This window comes from Protopterus annectens, chromosome 7.part0 (assembly GCF_019279795.1).
Source record: "Protopterus annectens isolate FY-2018-M chromosome 7.part0, PAN1.0, whole genome shotgun sequence".
Taxonomy (NCBI): Eukaryota; Metazoa; Chordata; order Ceratodontiformes; family Protopteridae; genus Protopterus; species Protopterus annectens.
This window is the reverse complement of record NC_056739.1, coordinates 793611233-793629658: the sequence shown is the minus strand read 5'-3', so window position 1 is coordinate 793629658 and position 18426 is coordinate 793611233. Positions and strand designations below refer to the sequence as shown.

Here is an 18426-nt window from a genome sequence, read left to right as displayed (position 1 = left end):
GGCTCATTGGAACAGACTCTTGAGAACGGTGGAACCAAAATTTGCCCTGCTTCTGGAGGCCATGTCCAATTTGTAATGTGTAACGAAGGTATGAGGAGAGGCCCATGTGGCTGCCGCACAGATAGTGTCTATTGGTAATCTAGCTTGAAAGGCTGTTGATGTAGCCAACGCTCTGGTTGAATGGGCTCTTGGCCTAGAAGGCAATTCTTTACCTCTGAGTTGATAAATACAGGTAATCACAGAAGACAGCCACCTAGACAGTGTTACTTTGGATACCGGAAGGCCCTTTTTGCTTTCTGCATAAGATAAAAAGAGTTGATCAGATTTCCTGAATTGTTTAGTTCTGTCTAGATAGTAGCGGAGCTGACGATGAACGTCCAGGCAATGCAGTTTTTGCTCCACCCTGTTTGAATGATTAGGGAAGAAAACTGGAAGATCAATAGATTGATTTAAATTTGTCTGGGAAGCCACCTTGGGTAAAAAAGACGGGTTAGTTCTAAGAGAAACTCTGTCTTTGTGGAAAACTAAATAAGGAGGACGAATGCAAAGGGCATAAAGTCCAGATACTCTCCTAGCAGATGTAATGGCAACTAGGAAGAGCGTCTTCCAGGAAAGTAACTTCAAAGAACAGGAAGCCGCAGGTTCAAAGGGAGGGAGAATCAAGAATGTTAAAACTAAGTTCAAATCCCACTGTGGTTGGGGTTCTTTGATTGGGGGCTTGAGTAAAAAGATACTTCTGAGGAATGCTTTGCAAACCTTATGGGACATGATGCTGGAGTCTGACAGGCCTATGTGAAAATCTGAAATGGCTGCTAACTGAACTTTTACTGTGGAGGATAAAGATCCCGAATGAAAAATTTCAGCTAGGAAATCTAAAATTGAGTGTATTGGAGCAGTGAAGGGATCTATATTCCTAGCCCTTGCCCAGAAGGAAAAACGCTGCCATTTACTAGCATAGATCCTTCTGGTGGAAGACTTAAGGGAAGCTACGATAATATCACGGACAGAATTTGAGATCATGGGAAGCCTGGCTAGGGACGGAAGTGGAGCAACCAAGCTGTGAGGTTGAGAGATTGGAGGGATTGGTGCAGCTGCCCTGACTGATGGGCCAAAAGATCTGGCACTGGATCCAGATGCCAAGGCTGCTCCAAAAGATAATGATGCAGGAATGGGAACCATATCTGTCGAGGCCAATAAGGGGCAATGAGAATCATCTTGGCTCTCAAGGCGGTAGCTTTCTGAATTATCTGTGTGATTAATGGGAAGGGGGGAAAGGCGTATAGAAGTCCCCTAAGCCAATCGTGGACTAGAGCGTCTCTGAGCGGATGGCCTGGAAGGGGGAAGAGAGTGAAGAAGTCGAGGCACTTGCTGTTTTGTGGTGTTGCAAATACCACACTACGGACATATTGTCTGTTTCAATTGCAATAGTCCCCAGGGGAAGAGAGTCTTGGAGGGCTTGCAACGTTAAAAGCATTGCTCTCATCTCCAGGACGTTTATGTGCAAGTGGCATTCGAAAGGTTGCCATGTGCCATGGACTGTCCTGCCCTGAAAATGCCCCCCCACCTGATCAGGGAGGCATCCGATGTGACCGCGGCGACCGGGAGGGAAGGAATAAATGGTCTGCCTTGAAGGACTTGAGGGGAGACCATCCACCAAGACAGATGTTTCTTGCAAGATAGAGTGATTAAAATCTTGTGTGTCATAGGAAGCTGTTGAAAGGACCACTGGGAGAAAAGCATCCACTGGAGGAGCCGCATGTAAAAGTGGGCAAGGGGAAGTAGTGTGATGGCTGCCGCCATGAGACCTAACACTTTCAGAACATGGCCTGAATTCTGTTTCTCTGAAGGAGAACGTGAACATGATTTTGAATATCTAAGACACTCTGCTCTGTTAACTTTGCTGAGAGCTGAACGGTGTCCAAGGTGGCGCCTATGAAGGTAATAGACTGACAAGGCAGACTTTTCGAAATTTATGGAGATACCTAGCCCTTTGCAAGTTTGAATGGTATAATCTCTGGCCAGAAGAAGCTGATGCCTGGTGGTGGCAGTAAGGAGCCAGTCGTCTAGATATGGAAAAATGTGGAATCCCTGACTTCTGAGATGAGCCGTAACCACTGCCATGCATTTGGTGAACACTCGGGGGGGCTGTAGTGAGACCAAAGGGCAGGGCCCTGAATTGATAGTGACTGGCCCCCAGCCGGAAGCAGAGAAACCTTCTGGAGCGCCTATGTATTTTGATGTGATAGTACGCATCCTGAAGATCCACTGAGCACATCCAATTGTCCTTGCCCAGAAGGGGTAGAATGGACTGTAGCGTGACCATCCGGAACCTCGTTCTTTTTACAAACTTGTTTAGTTTGCTGAGATCCAATATTGGCCTCCAGTCCCCTGTTTTTTTTGGTAACAAAAAAAACTTTGAGTAGACTCCAGATCCTAGTTGGTCTGCTGGGACTGGCTGGATGGCTCTCTCTGTTAGCAGCTTTGATATTTCTAGTGCTGCTTGTTCCCTTAGACTGGGTGGAACGTCTGGGAGGGACCCTTTTTGTAGAGCTGGGGTTTGGATAAAGGGGATTTTGTAACCCTCGGATATGATCGACTGCACCCATTTGTCTTGAGTGAGGAGAGCCAGGCTTGTGAGTACAGCGATAATCTTCCCTCGACTGCCTCCGAAGGTGGACAGTCGGGCAGCACCTCAGGGGTGCTGGAAGGGTTTGTCAGAAAGAGGTTCTCTGCTACCCTGATTCTGCGGACCCCCTCTGCCTCTTGGACGGCGTCTGTTGTTGTTGTTCCCCTCTCTCCCTCTAGGGGGAAACTGACCTCTTGCGTCAGGCGTGACTCCTTGTGATTTGCGGAACCACATTTTTCCACCCTTTTGACCCTTAGGATATGGTCTAGATGGGGTTGAAAAACGGACTCCTACGGCAGAAAGAGTCTTGCCATCTTGTTCGCATCTGGTCAAGGTATCTTTCAGTTGAGGCCCAAACAATGCTGAACCATCAAAGGGGGAGTTAGTGAAGGACGCCTTGAAGGGCTCTGCGAAGTTACAAAGCTGCATCCAGGCATGACGCCTTAAAGCCACACGTGTGCCTGCAGTCCTACTCGCGCCATCGGCTGCATAGGAAATAAGCCGCATGGAGGAGTTGACAATGAAATTCAGGGTTCCTAGCTGCAAGTTGATTTTTTTTCCTGAGACCCAGCAGCTGATGGATCCTGTAGAACCTCACCCATTTCTTTGAGAATATCTCTTTGAAGACGGGTGAAGTGGCATAAGTAATTCAGCGAGCGCATGGCAAAGGTCGCTGACGAGAACATCCGCTTGCCGTACCTATCCATAGACCTAGAATCCTTATTAGGCGGATGGATAGGCACTGAAGGATCAGCCAGTTCCTTCTTGGTGGCCGCAGCCACCATCATGGCATCAACTGGGACACCCTTAGTTAAAAATTCCTTATCCAAAGGGGCTGTGATAAATTTGGAAGGCCTCCGTGGGGTGGTTTCCATCGAATCAGGGGCCGTCCACATCTTCCGCGCCACCACTTCCATAAGGGGGTTGAAGGGCGGAGACACCCAGGAGGTGGAAGGGCGAGAACCAAACGCCTCTAGGTAAACCGACTCGTCTTCGGAAGGATTAAGGGTACACCAGTTCCCCCTCTGTTTGAGGATTTCAAGGATGTCAGAAAAGGAGACATCCTCAGAGGGGGACCTTGGGGACCCTTCCGACTCATCCAAGTCAGTATCAGATGTGATGGACTCAGGGGAGTCCACATGCTTCCTCTTACATGTCCTCTTATGCGGGGGTTCACCTGACGGATCAGGAGAAGCCTTGGAAGAGGAGGATATTCCCAGTGGGGAAACCTGAAGCGTTGGATCTCTACGGCTGGGGGCGAGAGAGTGGGCAGAGACCTCAGCAGGCACTACAGTGGGAGGAGCTGATGGAGCTGACCATAGAGCAGGCACTGGGGCCAGTACGCTCCTCATGACCTTGAAGGCGCCCCTATCAGGCAGGGCAGAGGGCTCCCGCTCTGAAGAACTAGGAACCCCAACCGGCACAGACAGGGACGGCTCCGAAGCCGATGTCAGGGCCGAACTCACCAGCGCCGATGCTCCGAGAGGGAGAATGGGGTCGGACAAGGGTCCGATGCCACTCGCCCCCTCGGAGCTGGCGAGGAAGTCCAAGCGCCCAGATCCCTCCAAGGAAGGCACCATGGACGAGATCGGAGCAGATGAAGGAGCCGAAGGGGGAGGTATTGGCTCCGACGTCACGACGGTCGCGGCTCCGAGAAGCTCCGGCTCTGAACTCAGGGGTAGAGTCGAAGAAGGAATCTTAGGTTGTATGGATGTAGCCACTGTCTGATGAGACGGGCTATGAAGCATTTGGGTTAGTGCCTGAGACTTTAACAGTCTGCTGACCACCCTCTCAAGGTCATGGTCAGAAAGCCTGGAAGACCGAGAGGAATGGCTCCGATGGCTCTGCTCCGAGAGTAAAGGCGATCTTGGAGCTGAATGAATAGATTCTAGAGATGGAGATCTAGACCTCTTACGTGCCGAGACTGGTGGAGCCGATGGAGCCGTAGACACGTCGGCTCCAGCCGGAGCCGACTGTGAAGACTGAATCTTGGAGGCATCGGCTCCAGCTGGAGCTGATGCAGGAAGCTGCGATATAGACATATCGGCTCCAGCCGGAGCCGATCGTGTCGCAGAAGGTGAGCCACCAGCCGAAGGCTTAGAGCATGGAGCCGATGGTTTGGATGGCTTAGAAGGCTTCCCCGGCAAAGACTTAGCCGGGGAACCTTCGGGATTTAATAAGCCCCTCAAAATCAACTTATTCCTGCGCCCCTGCAGGACTCTTGGGCTGAATGCATGGCACACAGAACAAGAGTCCTGCAGGTGCAGTGGTCCCAGGCAATAAACACAAGAAGTGTGACCGTCTGTCAGGGACATCTTCTGACAGCATGAGTCACACTTCCTGAAGCCTGAGACCTTCGTGTCTTTCGACATAATGCTGTTGAAAAAAAAAATCAAGATTCTGAAAGATAGAATCTACACACACGCACTCAAACAGACAAGGAATATACAATTAGTAAAAACCACACACACAGCTAAGAATCCCTGGAAGGGACTGAGAAAAAAACGGAAGGGCCTAAGGCCTAACCTAGGGTGGGGAGTATAACTTGGGATAAGGGATTAAACAGAGTGACTAAAAGGGAAAAAAAGTAGTAATACGGATAAAACTAGCCTTTTAGACAAAAAAAATGGGAATCTAAGAGAGAAAAACTAGAAATTTTCTTAAATTTCTTATTGACCTGTGGAGCCGGTAAAATGAGCACCTCGCTAGCGAAAGCGGCAAATGAGATCTGGGTAGTTACCGCCTAGCATCATGGGATATAGGGTTGCCTCGAGCCGGTAAAATTAGCTCTCGAGCTTTAGTATAGGCCGAGTCGGAGCCGAGGATCAGCTCTGTACCCATCCAGCAAGAATGAAGGCGAGATTGACAACTTAACATCTGATATTTATTAATATTTATTTCATGCTGAGAAGCTTACAAAGTCAATGCCTGGATATATAAAATCCCAGGCATTGATTAAGCAAATGAAAATGTATTTTCATTTATTTTTACATAACAGAGGAAATACTAATGCTGTACAGGAAACAGACATTCTACAGCATTTGTACATCTTCCTGGGTCCTGGCTTTCAAGTCCTCTTTTACAAATATTGAGGCACCTTCATTTATCTCATCTGATATGAAAACAATGAAAAGTTATAAACCATAGCATCTACTGCACCCATTTTGCATCCTTTATGCAGGTTTCATTAACAGTACAAATGCAAATATTAACTTTTTGTTTACAGTTCTGGCATTCAGCCAAGTCACCTTCACCTAAGCTTTTTTTATCTTGGGTATTCAAGCATATCATTCAGCACAATTCAACCTTTAAAGGAAGCTCCTATTTAGTGAAATGCAGTGCAGTTTCCCCCACTGCTGCTGCTGCTGACTTCATGCTCCTCTATACCAGCTCCCCAGTTGTCTCATCTATGGAAGCTCCCATGCTGCAGTGATGCCCTTGTTTGACCTGTAACAGGTAGGAGTGTCCCCTCTGGAAGAACCCTGCATGTTGGGAGGCCTCCATCACACACATACAGGTTCTTAGGGATCATTCATGTTTGCACCTTTAAGTAAGTGAGAAAAGGTAAAGAGACATCATACTAAAACTCACAGTGGGATTTTTATCCCCCAACCTACTCCCCAAACACATTATGCATATAGCCTGATCAGACATCATTATTGGGCTTTAGGGAAGCCATTCTACCCTCCCATCCTGAAGATCGCCCAAAGAACTAGCCTTCACCATGACTTGACAGACAACCTGCCCTCAACGACACAATCTCTCACCCTTCAAGGTAAGCTCTCTCATCTTCCTTGCCTTAGTCAGACATCCCACCTGAGTCACTATTGGATCTTGGGTCATGTGTGCCTGAGCCATGTCTTCATCCCTCTACATCACTGTACTGGCATATGTCAAAGCAGTAGTTTCTGAGGATCACTCTTAAATGTTATTAAAAACAATGTGCTGACTGGGTATGCATACACAGGATTAATACTGCAAAAAAGAAGTTATATACTTACCATAACATTCCATCTGTGTTGTCCATTTTCATTCTCCCTCAACTACTCGGATCAGACTCAGTCATTTTACTAAGAAACAAACAAACGGTGCGATCCATGCCAGCCAAATACTCAAAGCCAAAAAAAAACACATATCACCAGGAGGACAGCAGGAACACTTTTTTATTGTGAAAAACTGAGTGCTTTCATCCCTCTAACTGGGGACTTCATCAGAATATAACATCAAACAATAAAAACCAGGTTTAAATAACCATTGTATCCATACCATTGGTGAACATATAACCAATAAGATTTGTAAAAGGCGGTCACCTGACATTTATTTCTCATCATTCACGCACACTTTTGTAACAAAATACCAACAGTGTAAATCAATAACTGTATGTTTTTATAAAAAAGTAAACTTTAAAAAATTTTTTAATACAAAATTGTTAAAAAGTTATGTAATGAAAAGATCAAAGAGGGCTAAGAAAGGTCAACCACTCAAAGTAAGGTTCTGTACTGGCCTATAACCTGTCAGCTCTTTCCTTTAGAAATGGCTTTAAAGAAACTGAGTCATTCATTCCTGGAGGGAGACGGGCCGCCAATCTCAGCTGCCATTGCAATTCTCTTTTGCTTAATCAATTTTTTCAGTCTCCCCCCTGGTATTAATATGTAATATTTCCAGTATATCAAAATTAAATTTGACAAATCCATGACAACCAGTGGAATGTTTGTATAAGGCATTAGTGTATTTCTTATTCTGAATATCATGAACATGCTCATAAATTCTACTTTTGAAAGCTCTTTCCATTTTACCAACATAGAAACTGTTGCATGATTCACACACAGCCAAATACACTGCCCTACTGGTAAGACAATTCCCTTTCTTAGTTAATTTTACTGTGCATGTAATTTGCCAAAATAACATTTTCGCATTTTTCTTTACAAAAACATACAGATTACTGATCTAAATTGTTGGTATTTTATTACAAAAGTGTGTGTGAATGATGAGAAATAAATGTCAGGTGACTGCCTTTTACAAATCTTATTGGTAATATGTTCACCAATGGCATGAATACAATGGTTATTTAAACCTGTTTTTTATTGTTTGATGTTATATTCTGATGAAGTCCCCAGTTAGAGGGACAAAAACACTCATTTTTTTCACAATAAAAAGTGATCCTGCTGTTCTCTGGGTGATGCGTATTTTTTTTCAGTCATTTTACTAGCTCGTGGCCACCAACGAACTCTCAAATTCCTTCCCTACCCATAATGCACCACCCCTAGCATCCCCACAGATCTTGTTTCCAGTTTGACAGGAAACCTATAAAAGAAAAACCATTACCGGAGTTCAAAACAAAGGACATAGGTGTCCTAAAGTACTTCATTCCTCTAGAAGTCAGTTATGAAATATGGAGGAGGACGGTGGGTGGGGAGTTGAGGAAGAATGAAAATGGACAACACAGATGGAACATTATGGTAAGTACCTAACTTCTTTATCTGATGTCCATTTTCATCCTTTCCTCAACTAATGGGACAGAGTCCCTTGCTACCTAAATTCCTGGGTGGACTCTAAGGAAGGATATCCCTGAGTATGGTTGAGCCAAAGGCTGCTCTTCCGCTCAAGACCAAATTTAGCTTGTAATGAGTGATAAAGATATGAGGATTTGACCAAATTGCAGCTACACATATATCATCCATAGAAGCTCTAGACTGGAATACAGCAGAAGTTGCCATAGATCTGGTTGAATGAGTCTTTAATGGTTTTGGTAAGGGGAGATTCAATCTGTTATAGATAAAGGACATGCAACTTACATCTAGCTAAAGTTACCTTTGTAACTGATTCGCCCAATTTATTATTAGCTAAGGAAACAAATAACTGATCTGTCTTTTTAATCTCTTGTTCTGCCTAGGTAGAAACATAATTGTCTATTAACATCCAGTAAGTGCAGCATACATTCCCCGTTATTTGTATATGTGGGAAAAATACTGGCAAGTTAATGGATTGGGTAATGTTGGATTCTGACAGCACCTAAGGAAGGAAGAAGCATTAGTATGTAACATGACCCCATCCTTATAAAAAATCAAATATGGGGGCTTAGAAGATAATGCTTGAAGTTCTGAAATTCTTCTAGCAGATGTAATTGCTACTAAAGACAGTTTTCCGGGTCAAAAATGTAAGATCACATTTATCTGCATGTTGAAAGGGAGAATCTATTAAGCCTTGCAGTGCCAAATTTAAATCCTAAGGTGGCATGGGGTCTTTATACAGGGTGTCTTAGCTGAAGAGTGCCTTTCAAAAAGGCTTTGCACACTTTAGAGGAAGCCAGGGAAGAATTTTGAAAACCCACATTAAAGTTAGAGATGGCTGTGAGATGAACTTTAATAGTTGATGAACCAGCACACTCATTAAACAAACTTGCTAAGAATTCTAGAACAGAATGAACTGTCGCTGAGAAAGGGTCTGTCTGATTCATTTCCAATAAACAAACCTTCATCATTTACTCCTATAGAGTTTCCCAGTAGAAGGTTTATGGGAAGATAAAAGTATGGAAAGAACAGGGGAAGAAAGCATTGGTTGCCTGGCTAGGAGTTGGAGAAACCATGCTGTTAGTTTGAGATTTGAGATATCTGGGTGGACCATGTTTATCAGGCGAGACAGAAGGTCTAGAATTGAATCCAGAATCCAAGGTTGGTATAGTGGATGAGGCCAAAGGAAGGGGAACAAAATTTGCCAAGGCCAGTAAGGTGCAATGAGGATGACTTTGCTCTTCAACTGGGCTGCTTTCTGAAGGAATTTGGGAACTAGGGGAGTTGGAGGATAAGCACACAGAAGAGCAGGGTCCAATCGTGGAGCAGAGCATCCCTCGGTGATTCCCCGTGGATGAATCAGGGCAAGGAAGCTGCTGCACTTGTTGTTTAGAGGAGATGCAAAAAGATCACAGCAAGGCTGGCCCTACCGACTGAAAATCATTTCCATCATTTTTCTGTTCAGAGACCATTGGTGAGGTAGTAAAATGGACCTCTTCAGTTTGAGTGCTATCACATTGGACTTCTCACGAATATGCATTGCTATTGGAAAGCGGTTGGAAGATATTGCCCATTGCCACACTCTGAGGGCTTCTCGATACAGGGGATAAGATCTAGTCTCCCCCTTGATTGTTGATGTACCAGACTACTGACATTTGGTCTGTCTGGACTGCAACTGTCTCAAGGGGAAGAGAGTCCTGGAATGCCTGCAGCACTAACAGCAGCACTGCTCTCATCTCCAGAACACTGATATGCAGGTTAGCCTCTACAGGGAACTAAGTGCCTTGGTCTGTTTTCCTGAAGTGCCCTCCCCATCCTATCGGGGAAGCGCCCATGGTCACTATGGCTTTGGGCTGAGGGAGGATGAAAGACGACAGGACAATCTTGAAACAGTTGCAACCACTGTCATGCACTTGGTGAACACTCTGGGGACTGTGGTAAGGCCAAAGGGCAGTGCTCTGAACTGATAATGACTGACTCCCAGACAAAGCGCAAGTACCTTCTGGATCATCTGTTCATCTTTATGTGACAGTACGCATCCTGAAGATCTATAGAGCACAACCAGTCATTCTTGCCCAGAAAGGACAGAATGGACTGAACTGTGACGAACCGGAACTTTGCGTGTCAAACCAACTTGTTCAATACAGTGAGATCCAAAACTGGTATCTGGTTTCCCGTCCCCTGTTTCCTTTGGCACTAAAAAGAATCTTTAGTAAGTTCTGGATTCTATCTGATCTGGTGTGACTTCTTGGATTTATTTGTTCTAGCAGATTTTGGATTTGTAGTACTGCTGCTTCCTCTGATTGGGTGGAACATCGGGAATTTTTCTGGATAATGGAGGAGGTAGGGAACAGGGAATTGTATAACCTCTGGAAAAAAATTTCTGCACCCAACTGTCTTTTGTTGTACTTAGCCGGGCTTTCTGGTCCAGAGATAATTGACCCCCCCCCCCTGAATGCCTACAGAGATAAGCAAATGGGCCTCCACTCAGGAGCGGTGAAAGGGTCACTTGGAAAAAGAATCTCTAGATCCCCTGTTTTGTGGGCCTCCCTTGTCACGGGGGTGTACCTTCCATTATCGCTCCCCACTCTGCCTCTGAGGAAACTAACTCCACAAGTGTCTTGGAAAGGACCTTGAGATTTTCTGAACCACATTTTCAATCTCCCTTTTGATTCCTGGAAAAGGTTTTTTAAGGGGTCAAAAATGCACACCCTCTACAGAGAGGGTCTTTCTATCTTTCTCACACCTGGTGAGTGTGTCCTTTACTGTAGGGCCAAATAAAAAAGTGCCATCAAAGAGAGCGTTGATGAATGATGACTTGAAGGACTCCACAAAAATCACTTAGGCGTATCCAGGCATGTCCCCTAATGGAAATACCTGAACTCACAGCCATTGAGGCACCTTCTGCAGTGTGCAAGATAAGCCTCATGGATGAACTGGATATAGCCTGCAGGGTAGCCAATTGAAAGACTACTGAAGATTACACTTCAGCAGTTCTGTTTCCAGAAAGAGAACTGGATAACAATTTAATCAAATCTCCATGCAGCCCAGTAAAAAGTGCTAAATAGTTCAGTGATCTAAGTGCAAACATTACTGAAGTATAAACACGCTTCCCAAATTTGTCCATCACCCTTGACTCTCTATTAGGGGATGGAGAGTGGAACTCTGTTCAGCGAGTTCCTTTCTTGTAGCTGCTGCCACAACCATGGCATCTATTGGAACCCCTTTATTCCAATATTCTCAGCCTACAGGTGGAGCCAGAATCCTGTCTGGTCTCTTGGGGATTGGCCAGTCATATCAGGCTCCTTCCATGCCTGCTTGGAAATCAGATCAATAATTTCATTGGCTGGCAGAGTAACCCAGGAGGTAGACAGACCGGTACCAAATGCTTCCAGAAATACTGATTCCTCAGGAGAAGGGTCGTGGGAAGACCAGCCATTCTTCTGCTTCAGGATCTCAAGAATGTCTCCCAATGAGACATCATTGGGTGGTAATTTTGGGGACCCCTCCTCTTCATCAAAATCAGGATCCCCAGTGAGGGACTCCTGAGAAGAGTACAAGTGCCTCCTTTTGCATTTTCTCTTCCTAGGGACTTCATCAGTGGGGTGGTTCAGAAAAGTATCATAAGAGATCGAAATACCCTGCTGGGCAGACTGGAAGCTTGGCTGTCCCTGTGGGGCAGAATGTTGAGGATCATGATGCAAAGTCATTTGAGAAGCAGAGGGTGGATCCAAGGGGGCAAGACTCACTTGACCTGCTGGAGCAGAGAACACTCTCTTCACTACCTCAAAGGTAGACCACTCTGAGGAGAAGGAAGACAACAGAGCAGAGAAGATGAATTTCTATCTTGTCACCTCCCTCTGCCCCAAGAACAATCCACCTGAGGCAGAAGTCAGAGCCAAGCTGTCCAGTACCAAAGTTGAAAAAGGAAGAGACAGCTCCGCAAACTTCAAAGTTGAACCCATCCTCCCAGATTCAACAGGAAAGCTTCGGCTCTGAGAGTTATGTGGCTCTGAGGATATTGGAGCCAGTGCACTCCGAGAAATAGTCAGATCCGAAGATGTTCTTTTCATATCCGACCCAGACGAACCCAGAAGGCTCTCATCCTAGGGCTCTAAAACTACAGGTTGAATTAGAGAAGGAGCTGTTATTGGTTTAGTGGCAGATAGATGGACTTCCTGACCTGAACAGGTAGGAACCATGAGAACTTCCTTCTGAATTTGTTCCATGAAAAATTTCCTCATCATCCTCTTCACATCTGCTTCCATGAGACTCCTAGAGGAATGAGAGAATACCAGGGATGGTGATTTTGAGTGCATTTCTAAAAGGGGAAAGGACAACCTGGAGGGAACCAGATCCCGACTTGGTGAATGCACAGTCTTAGTAAAGGCTTTAGATTCAAAGATGTAGGATCCAAAGTATGTCTGGTCAGATCCAAGCTTGTAGGATTCGAAAAATGTGTGGTTGGATCCGATGATGGTCGAATCGGAGGTAGCTCTGGATCCAGTTTTTCTTTCTTTCTTCTTAGTGCAGAAGAAGTACAGGGTGGAGAATCCAAGTATCTAGACATCTTTGACATGTCTTTAGATTTTTGTTTGGGGGACTGAACTTCAACAAAGGCTTCAGAAAAGAAGATGGCAGTGATACCTTCAAAATCAGCTTATTTCTCCTGTCTGCTACAGCTTAGGGGTTGAACCCATGACAAATACTGCAGTCCTGTTTTAAGTATTCTGGTCCTAAACAGTACACACAAAGATTGTGGGCATCAGACAAAGGCAACTTATGCCCACACACTTGTCACATTTTTTAAAACCAGCTGGACATCTTGAAAAGAGTTAAAGTAAACTTTTTTAAAATAGGTATAAAGGAAAAGGAGAAGAGAAAAATATCAGAAATGGTATTTGAAAAACTACAAGAAAAAAAATGTTGATAAAAAATACCAACAGTGGTAATTACAGAGATTACACTACATGTGAAAAGGATAAAGGGAAGGAGTTCAAGAGTTCATTATTGACCACAAGCTAGTAAAATGGCCAAGCCAGATCTGAGAATCAGATCTGATCCAATTAGTAGAGGAAAGGATGAAAATGGACATCATCAGCTCAGAAATGTTCTGAGAAGCAGCAGTTCTCTTGCAATGATATAGCTAAATGATGTATATTAACCAATTACACTAAAAAAAAAAACAACATCCATAATTTTGCAATGTAGTCTACAAGAAAAATATAACACCAGGCTGGCTCCATCATGGGGAAATTAGAGGTTTTGTCCCTGACTATGCCTTAAATAACCTTGGTTCAAGTAACCTCCAAAACAATAGAGGAGACATCCAGGTAGGGAAAGGAATAAGCAGCTAGGAGAATGAGGTTGCTGGAGTCCTGCAAAGAAACACTAGTGAATCAAGGGTCAAGAGCTTACCAGCGAGTATACAGTGCTCTAGATAGGGATCTTAGGCATGCTGAAACAAGCACTAGCACCGATGCAATAGAGATTTCTGAATAAGAGAGGAATTAGGAGAACTTAAAAAATATATATCCCAACTCCTGGTGGACAATACATACTTAGATCGTGTCTGCCTTTTTTAGTGTCTTCTGATTCTGGAATCAGAAAAATTAATGTGTCAATAGATGATGGTGGTTTGATGGCAGCATAGGAGACATAGGTCATAAACTAAACTGAAAAAGAAAGACTCTGAAGACATTTCTCAGTAAGAAATGAATAACTAGTTAATCTGGGTACCTGCACAGGCAGTCCTCATAAGGCTGGACAACACACCATCTGTCCATTCATTGGTGTTAAGGTCATACTCTCCATACAGTTCTCCAAGTGTTACTGCCTTTGGATTCAAGGGAAATTCCTGTCAAAAAGATATCAAACAATGATGGTCACTAATGGACGGTCAAATCAGAAAATAAAGGAACAGTTGTGATAAGACATATCTTAAAAAATACAATTAATTAAAAGTTAATTATTCTTTCTGTAACAATAAAACAATCAAGTACTGATAAACTGGAGTATAAAAGAGAACTTATTGATACATTAGTACTTATTCCAGAACATAAGGAAATCTTAAAAAAAAAACAAAAAAAACCTTTATTGAATTTTCACTTTTGACACTGGCAAACTTACATTGATATAAAAGCAATCAAACCATACTAAGTTCACATTTACAAACATTACACATCACATATGGTCTTCTGTACAGTATAATCATTCCAACATTACATAAACTGTTCAATTCCTGTATTCCTTTAACCTCCTAAAACATTTTTTGGCATGTATTGTTCTCACAGTTTCCATTTTTCCATGTAACTTACTCATACTCTTTTCTAAAGATCCTAATTTCTATTATTTTCTCTCTCTTTAATTTTTACTGCAAGTGTGGTTGGTTTAGACTTTGATTTCCATTTTCTAGTAATTGCTTTTTTTGTCAGGGACCAGAATTAAACTTAACAATGCCTTACTGTGTTTGGGTAATTCAGATCTTGTATCCCAGCTCAAAAAAAAAAATCCTTATTTACACTCATTTACTCACCCAGTACTCCTAACAGAATACTCATTACACTCCCAAACAATTTGTTCTCAGTTACCTCTTTCATCCCCATCACAACTCAACATGCATTATCTACCCGAGGAAACATTCCTCAAAGTATACTTGGGGTGTAAAAAATACCTATGCAAACACTTCCAAGTAAAATTCCTAAACCTTCTGGACTTTGTTGCCTACTTGGGAGCCATATACATGTCCTCCCATTGTTCTCATATAAATTGCTTTTCCAGTCTTCTCAATCTTTTGTTTTACAGTTATCATGCAATATTTTATATGCCCTATTTATTATCTCTTTTCTTAACTACAGCTTCTGTTCTAGATTAAGCAAAAAAAAAGTCTAGCAGAGCAGGTCTTTCACTTAAGATTATCCTATTCCCTCCTCTTTACCTATACTCTGATGACAATCCTTAATAAGGGAAGAAAGTCTCTCACCTGTAGTCTAAATATCTTCTTGGCCGCATCCCACTCTGTCATCCTTCCATCTCTAATTATTTGCTCCCAATGCAGTGGTTCCTTTGTCAGTTTCGACAGTAGATTCCAGCCTCCTTTTGTCTATTTTCTATGTCCCTACTTGCAGTCAGCCCCATTGGCAAATTTTCCTTTCTCCAGTCTCATTTGCTTAGTTCATATAATCATTTCTGGTACTTTATGAATATAATATTTTGTATGGTTATTTTCCTTAAGGATCTACATCCAAAATTCCACTCAGTTTCTTACCCTTACTTCACTATCATTCCTTTCAATTCTGAATATTACCCTCTGCTTGTGTTATATAAATCAGACGTAACTGTGTAGTTCTAAAATATCCCTTCAAATCAGGTAATCCTACACCAACTTGCTCTGTTGGAAGGATCAACTTATTCCACTTAACTCTTGCCCTCTTCCCTCCCAGATAAAATCCTTCAATTCTTAGATACATAGGTTCATAGATAAATACTAGGCTAACAACTGCCAGCGTTTCTATGAGCCTAGATGAGTCCCTATGTATCATGAGTGTTTATTAGGAAGGGGTATGTTAGGAAGTTTCTAGAGGTTGTCTGTGTGTAGCGAGGTATGTTAGTTTGGGCATCACTGTCTGCATCTGTCTATCAGAGACATGGGGGTCAGAACAGAGGTGAACTTCGATTTTCCCACCCGTTTGACAACGCTATGTTTACACAGGGTTAGAGATGGAATCTGCTTCATATGGATGGGGAGCCTGTTCCAAAACATGGAAATCCTTTAGAGACATACCTGTTTCGCCAACATGTCTCATTTGTCACAAGCAGTGGTTCTGATGGTGTTCGTTTTGTGGATGCAAAAGGTGCATCAGAGCTGGATCTGCATATGCCTAGCATGCCAGGCATTGATCACCTCTCACTAAAGAGTAGCAGATAGAGAGAAACAGAGGTTTAAGGCAATCCATATAAGACAACCCTGGATTCTCCTGGCAAGGCATTTATGTGGGTATTCCATCTGTTGGATATCTCTGGTCAGGTACATGCCAAAGGGGACATTATACTCAATGATGGGTTAGATTACGGCCAAATAAAGTGGCACTATAACTTTCTTAGACATGGATACCATGCCCTAATTACTATAGAGTTGCTGAGCTTGAACCCAGAACCTCATATATACAAATCACACATTCGATCTTTGAGCTACATTCCCCCTTTCTTAATTATTGTCCACAACATTTCCTCTGGATGACAAAAATACACCTCACTAGCATATAAAACTAAATGGACAAAAAGCATTTTCACTGCTTATATCTTTACTATCCATATTCATAAACAAGAACTTCCAACTTTTCAGTTTTTGTATTATGTTTTGTTTAGTCTCTTCTCCCCTGTCCTTAGCTGCCATAACAAAAGCCTTTTAAATCCATAATCCTAAATAATTAATCTTATCATGCCCCCATAAATATAGGTATTGCTGAACCATTTCATGTGTGGCTGCACAATTTACACCTATACCCTTTTGTTTTATCTTCATTAATTTTATATCTCAAAAAGACCTAAAACAGTCTCAAAATGTTCCATAACACTGAGATGTCCTTTTCTAAATTTAACAGGTACAAAATAAATCATCTGCACATGCCAACTTTTCTTGATTACCATATTCAAGCACAACTTACCAGAGAAGAACCCTCCCACTTTAATTCTTGCCTCCAATCCTTCATATACCCCCCCCCACAGTTAACCATACTATTTGTATCAGGGAATACAAATGCTTCCCAGCTTACTCTACTGAATACGTTTTCTGCATCAAAACCAACTTGCAATGTAGTATTTTCTTAAATTCTGTTTCCCTCTGTATCATCATTTTTCTATTAATGTTGTCAAATGCTTGCCTCCCCTCCACAAAACCACATTAATAAATATCTATCACTTTTGGCAACACCTTTGGGTCTTTTAGCTAGTACAGATAAACACTTTATAATCATGATTTAAAATAGAAATTGATCCATACAAAGCTGGGTCTGATGGGTCTTTACCGTTTTTTTTAGGTAATACAGACACCACAACTTTCTTCTGAGATGTTGATGCTTCCCTCCTTTTAAAATACTGTTAAAAAATCTTCCAGACCCTTAGCACTTTCTTCCTTCCTAACTTCCAGACATCTTCAGGAATACCATCTGTTCTGGAGACTTTCCTGAAGACTGAATATACATCACCATTTTTATCTCATTTCCACCTACTTTAACTGTTAATTGTTGAGCTTCATCTACCTCTAACCTTAGCAGACAAGTCTTCCATAAATACTTACATTTCTGCTCCTTCTTCATTTCCATACTTTATTTTATACAAATTTTAAACATTCATAGGTATGTACTAGGCTGGCTGCCCTTGCGGGCCATTTTAAGCCTAGCCAATTTCCTTTTTTGTGCTTGAAATATCCTATTCCATTTGGTTATAGATTTGCCTTATCCTTTCCATTGTTAATACCACAGTATCCATCCTGAAATCCTTTCCCTGTCAAATCCACATGTTCATTTCTTTCCAAATGTGTCTCCTGCAACTTTGCTATTTGCACTCTGCATTTATTAATACATTTCAATATGTTTGCTTTTTTGAATATACCTGTGAAGCAATTTATGCTCCAACTTCATATGGATACCATAGCCATTATGATAAAAAGCTGTTGTACAAATCTATTATACACGTCAGTTTTTTTTGACTGTGTAGTTCCAACTTTCAAGTTACATGTACACAATAATGTCTGGCAGTCTGCACTTTTATACAGTTGTTTGCTCTCATCTCCATTTGAACCCATGTCACATTATTCAAGAGTTTTTGTTTTAATGAAATCCCTCAAACAAATAACTAAATACATTTTCAAAATACCTCCATCACCTATTAACTTAGAACAAACAAACACAACTATGTATATCTTCAAAAAATGAAGTTTAACCCTCTATAGCTAGGAACAACTGCCCCAGATTGACAGTGGCACCCACAAGCATTAGCTAACCTAAAATTAAGGTATATCCATACTAAAGCACATGGTATAGTCTGTGTTCTCACTTACACTGACTGCTGTCTGTTCTTTTGTTATTTTTATTCCTCTCTCAGATTTGAAAACAGTGTGTATGTTTTTAGAAAACATTAACTTTTTCCCCTAAGAAAAAGAGTACTGTTTAAGTTTAAATAATACAAAACTGTACACTGTATTATTAAATACATTAAAGTAGTAAGGCTGCTACAGAAGCTGCTATCTCTTACTAACTTCCAATAAATTTAAACTTTATTTTTCACTAA

General features: G+C 42.3%; 1 protein-coding gene across 1 annotated transcript in view; it reads right to left on the bottom strand.

Annotated features, from left to right (window-relative positions):
- Window positions 1-18426, bottom strand: part of DNAH2 (dynein axonemal heavy chain 2) — a 6636854-nt gene that overhangs the window by 3499739 nt on the left and 3118689 nt on the right. The window contains exon 43 of the mRNA XM_044077324.1: window positions 13876-13993. Within this exon, the coding sequence (XP_043933259.1) occupies window positions 13876-13993 (118 nt within the window). The remainder of the gene's footprint in view (window positions 1-13875; window positions 13994-18426) is intronic.